This window comes from Chrysemys picta, chromosome 15 (genome assembly GCF_011386835.1).
Source record: "Chrysemys picta bellii isolate R12L10 chromosome 15, ASM1138683v2, whole genome shotgun sequence".
Lineage (NCBI taxonomy): Eukaryota > Metazoa > Chordata > Testudines > Emydidae > Chrysemys > Chrysemys picta.
The window spans coordinates 13,689,701-13,703,089 of record NC_088805.1 but is presented as its reverse complement, the minus strand read 5'-3'; the positions used below and the strand labels follow the sequence as shown (position 1 = coordinate 13,703,089).

At 40.2% G+C, this 13,389-nt stretch overlaps 1 protein-coding gene across 13 annotated transcripts in view; it reads left to right on the top strand.

Annotated features, from left to right (window-relative positions):
- Positions 1–13,389, top strand: part of CABIN1 (calcineurin binding protein 1) — a 242,382-nt gene that overhangs the window by 209,471 nt on the left and 19,522 nt on the right. For 11 of the 13 annotated variants that reach the window (XM_065568345.1, XM_065568347.1, XM_042841592.2 and 8 more), the window contains 3 exons: positions 2,838–3,002; positions 5,267–5,493; positions 6,038–7,346. In XM_065568345.1, the coding sequence (XP_065424417.1) occupies positions 2,838–3,002; positions 5,267–5,493; positions 6,038–6,181 (536 nt within the window). In that variant the 3' untranslated portion in view covers positions 6,182–7,346. Of the gene's footprint in view, positions 1–2,837; positions 3,003–5,266; positions 5,494–6,037; positions 7,347–10,905; positions 11,049–13,389 lie in introns of those variants that run through there. The other 2 variants (XR_010592855.1, XM_065568352.1) reach the window with 2 other exon arrangements.

Genomic DNA, 13,389 nt, shown 5'->3' with positions numbered 1-13,389 from the left:
GTTTTTATAAGCTGAACTAATACATTATGTTTGTCGGGGCTGTAACAGTGTCTTCCACAAAGGCAAGTATCGGGATATTTTCTTCAGAACCTGTTTTAGATGGATAGGAGAAAATTGAATTGCGTGTGTCTTTTTGTGTTTATCCTTCAGTCTCTTGCTTTTTCTGTCTGTTCAAGGAGAAAGAAATGTAGTGAATAACTTCCCATTATATTGAAGTGTCATTGGTACAAATTATGACAGGGACATTTGTATATATATGTGTACACATCTGTGTGCAGTGAGACCACAGGTTAAGTGAATTTTTTTGATATTTTGTTTGTAAATTCAGTTTTTAAACTTAGGAAAAAAAGATGTTGCTCTCAAGTAACCGTGGCACAAAACATCATAGTCACAAGAGAATAAAGAGTCTCAGCCAATATAGGGGCATAATTCAGTCACTGGGCATTTAACACCTCTGAGAGTAGAGTTATTGATTGATTAACTTGACATTGGCTCCTCGTTCTGGTAGTCTGGAGCATTCATTACAATATTATATTAACAATCGCTGTTTCCAGAAAGGTCTCAATACAAATTCATATTTAGAGTTATCAGATTTATGTCCTTTCATTTGTGTTCTCTTAAGAGTGAAAGGGAGCTGGCAAATTAAATCTAATTTTATTCAAGTGAAATCTAATCTTACTCTGTAAAACTAGATATACAAGACAAATTCAAAATAAATTAATAAAGCAAATTATTGAATATGGGACAGGTACATGGATAGACTATGTATATTTCAAGCTAGCACCATTAGGCTAAAATTTGATTGCTCAGAAGACCCAATCAATCAGGTCACGTGACAGTCTAGTTAGAATCAAAATATAGCAAATCAGTCCAAACAATGAAATACCTTATAATCAAATAAAGCAAATAATCAGCATTAAAGGGTAAGTATTCAGTCATTAGGCAATAACAGAAATCACAGCTTTTAATGTGAATGAGTGGTAAACTTTAATTAGTTGCTGAATTATTAAGCCCCTGATATGGCTTAGCAGTCAGTTACATGTGATTTCTTCTTAGGTTACACTTTAGTTACAGGATTTACAGCACACTCATATTTAGTATTTTATCTAATGAAAGTAACAGTAGATGGCAAACCTCGGTGAATAAAGACCACTTTATGCTTATCCCAAATTCTTAAAATCTGTCATCTGAGATGTTGCAGCAGCAAGGTGGAATTTGATAGCATGGCTGTTGTACAGGATAATCCCCCAAAATCGTCATTGTTCTCCTGCTTCTCTTTTGGGGAGGTGTAATGTTCCTTCCTCTCTACCTCAGAGTCAGAAGAATTTTTTTGCAATCATTTGATTCTGGAAGTCTAGAGTGTCTAGCCCATAACATATCCTCAAAGGCCAGCAGTATATAGGGCATTCATCCTGTCTTCAGTCCACTTCAGGGCTGTTGTTCTTTTGGTACACAGCCTCTGGTACTCTTGTTTATTGTTAAACCACACTTACACCTGGTGTAGAGTGAATCCAAGGTAGCAGGCATCAGTTTAGGTGACATTTCTTTTTTTATGACCAATTAACATTTGCAAGTGCAATATTTTCACACCATCTGACTTGGTAAACTTATTCTCACCAACTGTGTTCAAGAAATTTAGGAAATGTAACTCATTAAATAATTCTACCTAGATAAGGAACCCCAGGTTAGCTAGGTATTCCTTTTAATAGAGTTGGCAGGTTCTTCAGACATAAAACCTTCCTTTCAAACTCCTGCTGCAAAGGCAAGAATTAAGCAGCAGAACATCAGAGTAACAGATGGTGAGATCTTAGCTACGTTGGATGGAGATGGAAAAGTGGTTTTCTCATTGCAAAAATACTGTTTTCTCCAGAAATGGTGGCAAGTTGAAATATATATTCCTTGGGTAGTAAGCATTGTTATCAGTTAGTGAATCTAAGAAAGCTAACAGTTATTTCAGCCTGTCCTTTCCAGAAAGGACTATGATTAGGATCTTATGGTAGTCAGTGAAAATTATACTACTCATATAAAATATGCAGTCCTGGCCTTGGAATCTATGAAAATTGCATTCAGTTAAATATTTTTCTAATATAAATTAGCATGGGTATGTGTGGGGGTGGAATAGAGAGAAAGAGAGTGTGCAAACCAGTACCCACAATATAAGGATTTGAGCTGTATGTGTATATACTTTTGAATACCAGAATCTGGGAATTTCACAATGTGTTAATTAAAAAAACGCATTAGTAAAACTACAGTAGATAATTCTTTGTCTCCAAGATAGATAAGCCAAGCTGCTGCTTCCACTGTGTCTTGGCACTCATAATAAATAACCTTATAGCTTGCTTTAAGGAGGTTTTTAATATAGTATGTATCTTTTGTCACCAATAATCAGACACAGATCTCTTGGATCAGTGCTGGCATGGCACTCCAGCCAACTATTCTACTTCTGCATTGTCTGTGTAATAGTGCTTATGACAGGAGTTCCAATCCCCAGGTCTCAAAAGTTGTGATCACATATACACATTTAGGGAATTCACTTGGCACATGGATGCGGCCTTTGCATATGCGAGAATTATTTATCACGCAGTGTTCCATCCAACTTTTAAAAATGCTATGTTTTTAAAGGTTTCATGAAAATCTGTGCTTTAATTGATGGTACCAAGTGTCAGAATTGTAATGTTGCCACTTTAAATTGCCAGTATTTAATTTCAATCATGCTGTGGTTGAATAGTGGCAGAGTAACGAAATGCCCACCAGTTGTAAAATACACACAAAATAATTAGAATTTAAGCGATTTTCTAATCCCTTTCTTATCTGTGAATTATCTTTCGTTAATGAAGAGGAGGAGGAGCTGGAAGGACCTTTGGAAGGGCTTGGATTTCAGCAGCAAGAGTCCCGACTTTGCCAGCAGATGAAAATGGCTACTGTTGCTCCGTCGCCTGAGGCTGCACGCTGGCAAGTGGAATCCGTGACCAGCACAAGCTCAGGACATGGCTGTACCCAAGGTAAGAATGTTTCATGCTCCATAGAAGCTGAATGGTCTTTCTTTTGGTTTCATTTCTGAAAGTTTGTTTTAATGAGCAATAAATCCATCTGTAGCAATCTTGTACCCACCATGGGATATGCTTTCTCCAGCTTTCTCTCCATGCCTTCGGTCTTCCAGATTTTACAGACATTCATGGCAATGGCCCAGCTTCCTGGAGAAGTGCCTCATTGGTAATTCTCTTTGGCATAGGACTTGCATGCTGAATACCAGTGGCAGCCTAGCCAAACAAAAAGCACCATTGTACCTGGCCCTTACTCTGTAGTCTATGCTGCTTTTAAAGTAATAGTCAGTTTAAAAAATAAAAAGCTTACTGAGGTCACCTAAGGTCTGCAGTATACCAAATCCAGAGGAGCGGTTAACATGTCCAGTTCCTTTGTCACTGCTTCAATTAGGCACTTTCCTAACACAGGATTCCTCCACTGTTCCAGATAAATTGGATACAGTTTGAAAGCAAAATCGGAAATTCACATTTTTTACCTTTATTTTTTCCATGACTCTTCTCTTCTAATTAAACTGCTGTAGTACCTGCCTCATGGAAAAAGATTTTCAGCAAGATTCAAAGAGAGATTGGACATTTATGTGGATAACAAGAATATTCATAGTTATAACAGTTAATGCTTTTTAAAAAAAAGGGTTTTGGAAGGAATATAAAGCCTCATGCTTCAGGGCTTAAGCCTGTCTCTCTAACTGTTAGGGATTGGGGTAAGGACTGACTTCTTGTTCTGTGTTTGTACAGCACCAAGCACTTTGGGATCCTGGTTCATAATCAGGGCTCCTAGGTGTTATAGTAATACAAATATAAATAATAAGATGATACCTACATGGGAAGCAGATTATCCTGCATTTGCCTTCTGCTGTGTTTCTTGAACCTTCCTCTGAAGCATCTGGCACTGTCCATACTTGGATACAAGATACTATGATATAGAAGGACCTCAGGTCTGATTGAGAGTGGCAAATCTGATGTTCCTCTGTAGTATTAAGGACACACCAAATTCAGTTTTACATCATTTTATAGGTGGTGATGTGTCTGCTTTCCTGGCAGGCCTTCGTAATTGGGAGTTCCATTTGGCTCTGATTAAATAGCCCTGCCTAATCCCAATAAAACTGCTCAGCCTCTTACAGGTTTCTAGAACTGAAAGTGTTTAGTTTGAAGAGCAGGAAGTTGTAGTACCTCTTGTTATTGTACCTCTTACAGAGGCTCACATCGTGGATCAGGCTTGCATAATTTGATTTTATTGGTTGGTTGTTTTTTGGTGGAGTGTTTTTTGTCATAGTTTCATATAGAAAGAGTAACAGTATGGCTGAGAAATCTCTTACGGTCTCTCTCCTCTCTATGGACTGAATAGGTCAACTAAGAGACAATGTCTTGTACTAATCATTATTACAGAAATATTATTTTTAATTTGTATTACTGTAGCTCCTAGGAGCTCTAATCATAGACCAGGGCCCTATAGTGCCTAGGTGCTGTGCAAGCACACAACAAAAAGATAGTCTGTACTCCAAAGAGCTTACAGTCTAAGTGTAAGACAAGACAACAGCTGGATACAAAGAAGACAGATGGGGAGAGTACAAAGAAACAATGAGACAGGAAGATAATGTAGCTGTGCGGATGTTTACAGGGAGCTCCTTCTAAGCGGAAGGGGCAAAATGGAATAAGGTGCTTGTTTGAACAAGCAGACAATGGATGCTGGCACCACTGGCTCATCTGAGGTGGGAGTCAACACCTCAACAGTGAATGAGAGATGATAGGTTGGACGGGGTAGACCATGAGAGCGGTCTTGACAGGCAGCTTAAGTTTGATGCAGTAGAGAAGAAGGAGCCTGTGGAGGGCTTCAAAGAGGGGAGTGACACGGTCAAAGTGATGGTCTAGGAAAACTAACTTTGCAGTGGCGTATTGAATGGATGTGAGTGGGGCAAGATTACATTTGCCAAGTATTGTGCTTTTCAAGGAAAGTTTGAGATATTGTGTCTCTTAAGAATTATCACTGCCTTTTTGCTGTTACCTAGAGCATGAACTGCAGAATCCTGAATCGTTTTCTACCACTTGCATCTCCTCCTGCTCTTCCATTTCTTTTTCCATTTCTGAGTCTTCATACAAAAATCTTTGCCGTGAAATATATTTTTTCAGATGATTTTTTTTAACTACAATATTGTTTTCCTTTCTTTGACATATGTAAGCATGGAAAACCACTAAAATTCTTTTCCTGATTCTTTTCTCCTCAGCCTCCAGTTCCAAGCCAGAAGTCAGTTCCAATACACAGTCCTTGGGAAGCCAGCAGAACAAGGCAGATAGCACCCGAGTAAAAACCCGCATTCTGCCCACCATGCCAAAGCTTTTTATCCCTTCATCTATCACCAAATTCCCACCTGAGATCACTGTCACCCCACCAACACCAACCTTACTTTCTCCAAAGGGCAGCATTTCAGAAGAGACAAAGCAAAAATTAAAGGTAATTCAAGAAAAAGAATAACTTTTAGGACATGTTTGGGTTTGACCTTAATTCTCCCTTTAAAATGAGATTTTTTCATGTCATTGGAACAACTGCTCCTTTCCCCAGCTCATCACAGGAGATGGTACAGGGAGTGGTATGAGGCCTAGCTTTTCCCAAGTGGAGTTACTTTACGGACTAGTGAAGTGTAGGCTGTAGGTGAGCTCATAGCTATCAGGGCCCCAGTTGGTTGCAGGAGTTCATAGCTACTGCAGTCCGAGCAGTAGTCATGAAAAAGGACGAAGTAGAAATACAGTCTGAATGGGATATCCAGCTGTTCCAGTCTGTCTTGCTATAGAGAGAACTTCAGGAGTACTGGCTGTGGGGAAGCTTACTGATGATTCAGTATTATGGAGCCGCAAGGTGGGACAAACAAAGTTTTACAAATAAGGGGACTCATGAATGTTGAGGAATAGCAGACATTTGTCTTTGAGCCCTGTGATCGAGGGTTTATTCTAACTATTCAGCAATATATTTCTTTTTTTTTCTTTTTTCTTTGGGTCAGTCTGCTATTTTGTCTGCTCAGTCTGCAGCCAATGTAAAGAAGGAGAGTCTTTGTCAGCCAGCATTGGAGATCTTAGAAACCTCAAGCCAAGAGTCCTCACTGGAGAGTGATACTGATGAAGATGACGACTACATGGACATATGAATAGATTGCAGTGGTCATCACCAACAACACCAACCATACAGCCATTCTTCTTGTTGTCAGCATCACTGCCAGGCAGCACATCTTGCTCTTTGTTGGCATTATCCTCCAATTAATCTTCATCAGCATTGTGTCATTCACGTCCATTATTTTCACCACCATCACTGCCTCTGTATTGCCTTCAAAAACGTCTCCATTCTACCCACCATTGTACTTGACAGAAAGAATGATTGGTCACTAGCCAGTTAATTCATCTGGACCAAAACACCACCCTTAAACTCCAGTAAAGCCAGTCTTGTGAGCTGCAGGCATTTCTTTCTACTTGCTCTTGCTTCTCCAAACCAGATCCTTGGGAGCCATTCCAGTGGCTTTTTCTTTAAAGCTTCCCGTTAGCTGTCTTTTAGCATTTCCCCCTAGTTGACTTTTTCTCCAGATAATTTTAGCAGCCCAGCCTCCTGCTGTGTGTTTCCAGCAAAGGGGAGTGGAGGGAAGAAGTTGGCAAGCCAGCAAAGGTTTCTCCTGGCACCATTGATTTCCCATGCCTTCTGGAGAGAATTGGTGAGTGTTTGGCTTCTTGGCACAGCCACAGGACATGTAAGAAGCTGGCTGGATGACAGATTACCAGGAAGTTGGGTTTCCAATGTGGGCAGAAGTTTTGTCCCTCCCAACTTGTGCTCATTTCACTCTTACTGTTAAGTCCAATAAAAGATTATTTACCTGAATGTTGGCTCAAAGAACTGGACTGAAGACACACCTTCCAGCATTGTCTTATGGTCCCTTCTCTTCTAATTGCCTTGGACAAGCATTTTGGGCCAGGGGCTAGATGCTATTTTTATGGTGGTATTGGGGAATGTTATAGATTTCAATACCATTTCAGTCTGTTTTTTACAGAATGACACGAAAAGGTGTTTTTTATCTATCTGAAGAGGGATTGCTCACAGTTATTTATATGGGAAAATAATGGTAACAAACAGCATCTTTTTCTACTGAATGTTAACTTTGTAAAATAATGAATGCAAACCATGCAAAAAATATATATATGCCACATATATAATATGCATACAGCTTGCCATGTTAGATTGCTCTTTGTGTTTGGGGGGAGGTGTGTTTTTGTGCAGTGCAGAGCTTTGTATAAACATTTTTTCTAATAAAGTAAAAATGTACTCACGGTTGCCTCTCTTAACTGCTGGTTGGAAAGGGCAGGACATCTGTTCATCCTACCATGATTCTGGAAAAGGTGCCCTCTGTGGTAGGAGGAGGGATGCAAGGGGGGAAAAAATCCATTATTTTGTAAAAAAAGACAGTCCCTTCCTCAGAGAGCTCACAGTCCACTCTTTGGATAACATAAGGGAAGAGAATATAGCCCAGTGATGACAATGGCCATATTGAAAGAGTATTTAACTGTACAAAACTGAAATTCATACACTATCACAGCAATCACTTTTTCTCGTTAGGAGGAAGAACTTGTTTCTATACATGAATCCTGAACAGATATGAGCCCAGGTCAAAACAGAAATTCAAATAGTTACAAACTTTGGGAGTGTTCAGGTCCAAAATTTGCATTTCAGACCCATCGTTCTAAACTTTAACTACCACCATAAAGGTTAGTTTGAATAGAGTATGACTGGGAAACTGACGGACAAGTCCACCAATCAGGACATCAACAAATTCTGATGAAACTAGGTCTAGTTAACAGAAATTACAAAATTATCTACATGAATCTAAGAGAGAGAGAGAGAATATTTGTCAGGATCAATGAACAAGCAATGCAGATAAATTCATTTTCAATGAGGAAAGTATCCAGTGCTGTCTTGTTCATTAATTTGGCCTTCGTTTTTATAAACCGAATGCATAGCACGCTATATTTTGTAGACATTAACTGACTGGGTTGTTGTCTGTGGGGTTTTTTTTAACACCTTGTGGTCTGTGTCTGTTTCTACGTAACATGAGGTCATCCAACAGGAGTGGTACAGTCCATCGCAAGAAATGGAAGACCGTGAACAGTATGGACCTCAGACCCAAACTTCGATGGATCATGTAATTCTATGCAATGTTCATTCAAGCAATTGGACTTGACCCTGTAGGTCTTTGGTCAATATATACTCTCAGATGTGTGGTTAAGTTTAAGATAATCTGGATTCTTGGCTCCATGCATATAGCATGGGCTTGGTGATACTAGACCAAGACTGAGGATTTGATTGGATTTTTGACAGCCTATTTTCATTGTATTCCTTATACAATATATATTACAATTTTTCAGTAAAATTAATCTGGGTATTTTGTTTTAAGAACATTTAGTTCCTAGGCTATGATGATTTTTGTCTGCATAAATCAAAAACATCGCTTTTATTTAAAGAATTAAGTTTGTAAGTGCAAAGTATTATATTTACCTTTATTTCTCCTAAGGATTCCAAGGTGCTAGACATTTTTCTGATATATTTTCCATATTTTTCCAACATTTTCTAAAATGTCTGGGTCTTTCTTTCACTCCAACCCCACCTCCTATTTTACGAGATGTGTTCTTTTTTGTGCTCATGAAAGGGTATAACAAGGCTAGAAATTGCCATTTTCTGTTAGCAAAGCAAGTTGAATATTGTAGGTCAGTTTGAAACACAGTGTTCTGTTCTTGTCTACAGTACTGTGTATTTGGCCTGGATTGAAAGCTCTCAGTTGCTTCTCTCCCTTCCTTTTGTCTGTGATGCTTAATTCCCATTACCCTCAAGTGACTTGAGGACTTTCTTCTTTATACGCATGAAGATAATTCATACTGATTTGGTACATGTACTGTCTCCTCCAAGCACCAGTTTTCAGCTACTGGCTACATACTGTGCTGGCAAGACTCCAGGCCATCTTTTATAATTGTATTTCTGCTGACTTCAGCCAAAGGAACCACATACCTTCCTTATCCCCCAAACCGTGTCTCTGTAAGTGGTGATTATTCAGTCACTGTTCAACTCAGTACAGCTTGTTCTGAGGCAAAAGATGCCAGAAAGGATGCATTTTGTGTGACATGCTTGCTTTAAACCATGTACAAAAGGGACCACACACTGAACCCCGACTCTTTTAAAAACCAAGAGAGTGTAACTTGCTCTCATTACCGCCTTTTTTGAGAGGCCAGTCAGTAAAGTCCAATAAAGTGGGATTTGTTCCAGTTATAGCCACTGGAGTAGCTGCACCAATGTAAAACCCTAAACTAGACAGGTAAAACTGATATTAGTCTTACTTCGGTGTAGTTTACTCAGTTTCAAGCAGAGGTAAGCTGTGGTGGTGCAAATCATATTTTTGGTGACATGAAATCCCCAGTGTAGATAAGACATAATTATCAAGCTAACATCACTTCCAGCTTCAGACTTGCATATCAAATGTAGGCATGTAGCTCAACTTCACTTAACTACCGCCTGTGATGATACATTTTTTAGGGGAACTGCTGGACCACCATCACCTCTGACATCTGTGGAAAGGTTCCCAGGTTTCTTCATAAGATTGTGCCAGATAAAGAAAAGGGGGGAAAAAAAAAAAGGCTGGTGAGAGCCCCCTTTATTGTAAAGGAACGTAGGGAGGAAGCTCTGATGCCAAATGTGAGTTTAAAGGAAAATTTTTCTTTATACTCAGCACATGGACTAAGAAGCTCTTCTTGTCATTTAAAAACACTACTGTATTAGAAAATGGACTGTTACATCGTCCTCTGTGCTTTAACAATAGGAAGAACTTTAACATTTAAACATGAAATTTTGTTTACCTCATTAAACATATTGTTGGTGTCCAGTGTCGTTTTTCAGCAAAATGGCTGGTGCTAGAAGAAGATTCCAAAACTTCAGACAAAATGCATTATTTCTATGTAGCAGGAGATGATTCTCCCTATATAACACTGAATGAACAAAGTGGTAACGGCTTTCTTTGCAGCCGCTCCCCATGTCTCCTTGGATCTTCTGTGCTAGCCTTTGTTACATTCATAGCAGTTGTACACTAAGTGACCAGCCGAAGGAGGTCAGACCAGCATTTTCAATTTCAGTGCACAAGCGTCTTCCAAAACTAGCAGGATCCCTAATGAAAGAGGTTTTTTTGTACTGGTTATTCTCTCAGTAATTTCTTAAAAGAGCAAATCCACAATTGTTTCACTTCACTCAGATATAGATAGTGTCAAATTTAGGGGTATTTTGATCTAAAAAAAGAATAAACACAGACCTCTTGTATAATCACATAAGTTTAGGGTCTCAGAGCAAAGGGGAAAAATTACTATTTTGAGTCTAAGGTTTAGAAGTATTTCTGAGGATTTCTAGTGTTCCTGCACCCTCATAGTGTATGGTTCTTTGCACCAGCAAAGATAACTGACCTATAACTATTATAATTTAATATTAATATGGTAGCGCTTAGAGACACCAATCCGCATTTGGGATCCTGTTGGGTGGAGTGCAGGCTCGGTGCCTGGCCCAAAGAGTTTATAATCCAAGACCAGCAAAAATTCTGATCTCCCAGGTTGGACCTGTGCCATACTGAGACTTGCATGCTAAGCACTGATTTCCTTACTGGTGTTCTTCCACTGTCTCAAAAATATAATAAAAAAAAAAAGAGAGAATAAACTTTATTCCACAGTTAAAATGTGGGATCAGGTAATACTGCAAAAGTCTGCATTAGTTACATCAAGTATTAGTATAGTATGTTCAGATGTTTTCAATTCAGAGTGAGAGTCTGTCCAATCGATAATGACATAAATGTGTCTCTTGCAGCCAAAGGAAACAAGACTTGATAAGGGACTTGTCAAGGGAAAGGACCAGGAAAGGATGAGGAAGGTCTGTCAGCAGAAGTGGTGGCTACAGTAAGGAATCTGAATTTGGTCAGGTTGGACTCAGTGGAAGCAAAGAGGTGCCAGGTGAGAATAGAACATAGGATTCACTGTGTTTGATCAGATCAGTCAGCTGTCAAGTCCAGTGTGCTGCCTTTGGCAGTGGTGATGACAATTCTGGGGAAGGTGAAAAGTCTATTAATGCACCTGGGCAATTTGTGCAAGGCTATACACAGAGCAGAGCTATACACCTACTTAGTCCCGTAGGTGGTCATCATACACCTTAAGGCCTATTCCACACCTAACTCTTAAATTGATCTAGCTATGTTGCTTGAGAAGCATAGTTCAGCTGACCTAAGCCCCAGTGTAGACACCGCTATGTCAGTGGAAGAATTCTTCCATCAACCTAGCTACCGCCTCTTGAGGGGGTGGATTTATTATAGTGCGGGAAAATACCCTTCGGTTGCTGCTACAAGTGTCTACGCTACAGCATCATAGCTGCATCACTACAGCTGTAGTGCTTGTAGTGTAAACATCCCCTAAGGCCAGAGCTAAACTAAAAAGTTAAGTCAACCTAGCTACATTCCTGAGGGGTGTGAAAAATCCACACCTCTGAGCATTGTAGTTCAGACAACCTAACCCCTGACATGGACAACACTAGGTTGATGGAAGAATTCTGTAAGCCTACCTACAGCCTCTGTAGCACTTCAGTGTAGACACTCACTACAGTGACAGGAGGAGTTCTCCCATTATTGTGGTTAATCCACCTCCCTGAATGGCAGTAGCTAGGTAGACAGAAGAATTCTGGGGGTTAGGTTGACTTCACTATGTCGCTCAGGTATGGATTTTTCACAACCCGTGTGACATAGTTGGGTCAACCTAACATTGTAATGTAGGCCTAGCCTTAGAGAAGATAAGGGGTTTAGACAAGAAGAGAGGGTCTGCAGCAGGGATTTCCCTACAGCCCCCTCTCCCCCCAAATTTCCCCAACACTCCCCTACTAGTCAACTAGTTACATCAAGCAGTGTTGCCAATTTAGTCGGTTGGAAATTTGAATTGAAATTGAAACATTAATACACACTTTAAAAGCATATATGGTATGTGATAAAATACTTGTACCTGGTGGAAAAGCATAATAGGTTTGAGAAGTATGAACAAAGACTAGTTTCCTCACACAGCTGTTTTTTTTTCTGACAGTGTCGATGCATTTGTTTTGATTGGTAAACAAGGTCTGAATGAGTTCTCCCCTGACAACTAGTGATGAGCCAGGTGTTCAGGATCAGACTGTATTTACATGGAAACACCTATTCTGCCTAGGTATCCAGCAGACAAAGCTGTGTTACCCAAGTGATCAATTTTGGGTGGTGTTGAGTGACAAATCACTTTAGTATTAAATGCGGGGTAATGAAATGGTATCCTTATTGTCTGAGTAAAGGGCAGCAGAGTGGTATATAGCCTATCCTGATTGAGGGGGTCACCCTCAGTGCTTAATTTTTGCCAAGTCTGAGCCCTGGCATATTTGGCTTGGTAGTTCATAGCCCCGGGACCACTGGGCTTGCTACATCAGTTATGAAAGTAAAATACTTACTTGAGTCCCGGCACTTCTTTCATTATAAATTAAAAACTGGTCACCCTCCACTGAACTGCACTCGCTAAGCAAAGGTTTTCGATGGCAGATCCCAGTGGGGGGAGAGAGGGTGGGGACAGGTGTTTTGCTTGGTGGTGGGCTCTGCCTAAGTCACCGGCACTATTTGACCTTCCCCCTCCTGTTTAAAGACAGAGCTGATAGGGCTCAACTGAGAGTTTTTTGGTTTAAGTAACCACTAGAGCTGAAATCACTGATAATCAGGTCTAAGTGCTTAGATCTGCTGCAGGAAAGTGTTTGTGTGAAAGAGACAGTCCAGCGTCCTCTAGCAGCGAGGTTCCCCCACTGAGAGCTGAAATAACTGAGAGCTGGAGGAACCTCAAGAGACTCAAGAGGTCACAGTGGCAGGTGGCACCAGAAGGTGATGGTGCAGGTCCATTGGTGATAGAGAGATGAAGTGAAGAGTGGCCAGAGCAAGTGGCCGTGGCAAGTGGCTGGAGGAACGAGTAAGGTGCCTTCCCCCTTTTCCTCCCCCTCCCCCAGGGTGGGAGGTGAACTCATGCGAAAGCACCTCTGAACTCTGGGTCTCCATTGACCAAGGACAACAACTATGAGTGGGGGGCAGTGGAGGGAGAAGGGAGGGGGTACATCAAAGGAACATTTGTTTGTTGGACTATGTTTTAGTGACTTTGCTCCAGAATGCTAGATTTGTGACTGGGAAACATATAAATACACATTTCCTAGTAGGCCAAGATTTTTAAAATGCATTATTTGCCAAGGTCATTATCTCACATTATCGCTATCTCGAGAGGTCATTATCTTGGGGAGTTTCTGTACTAAACA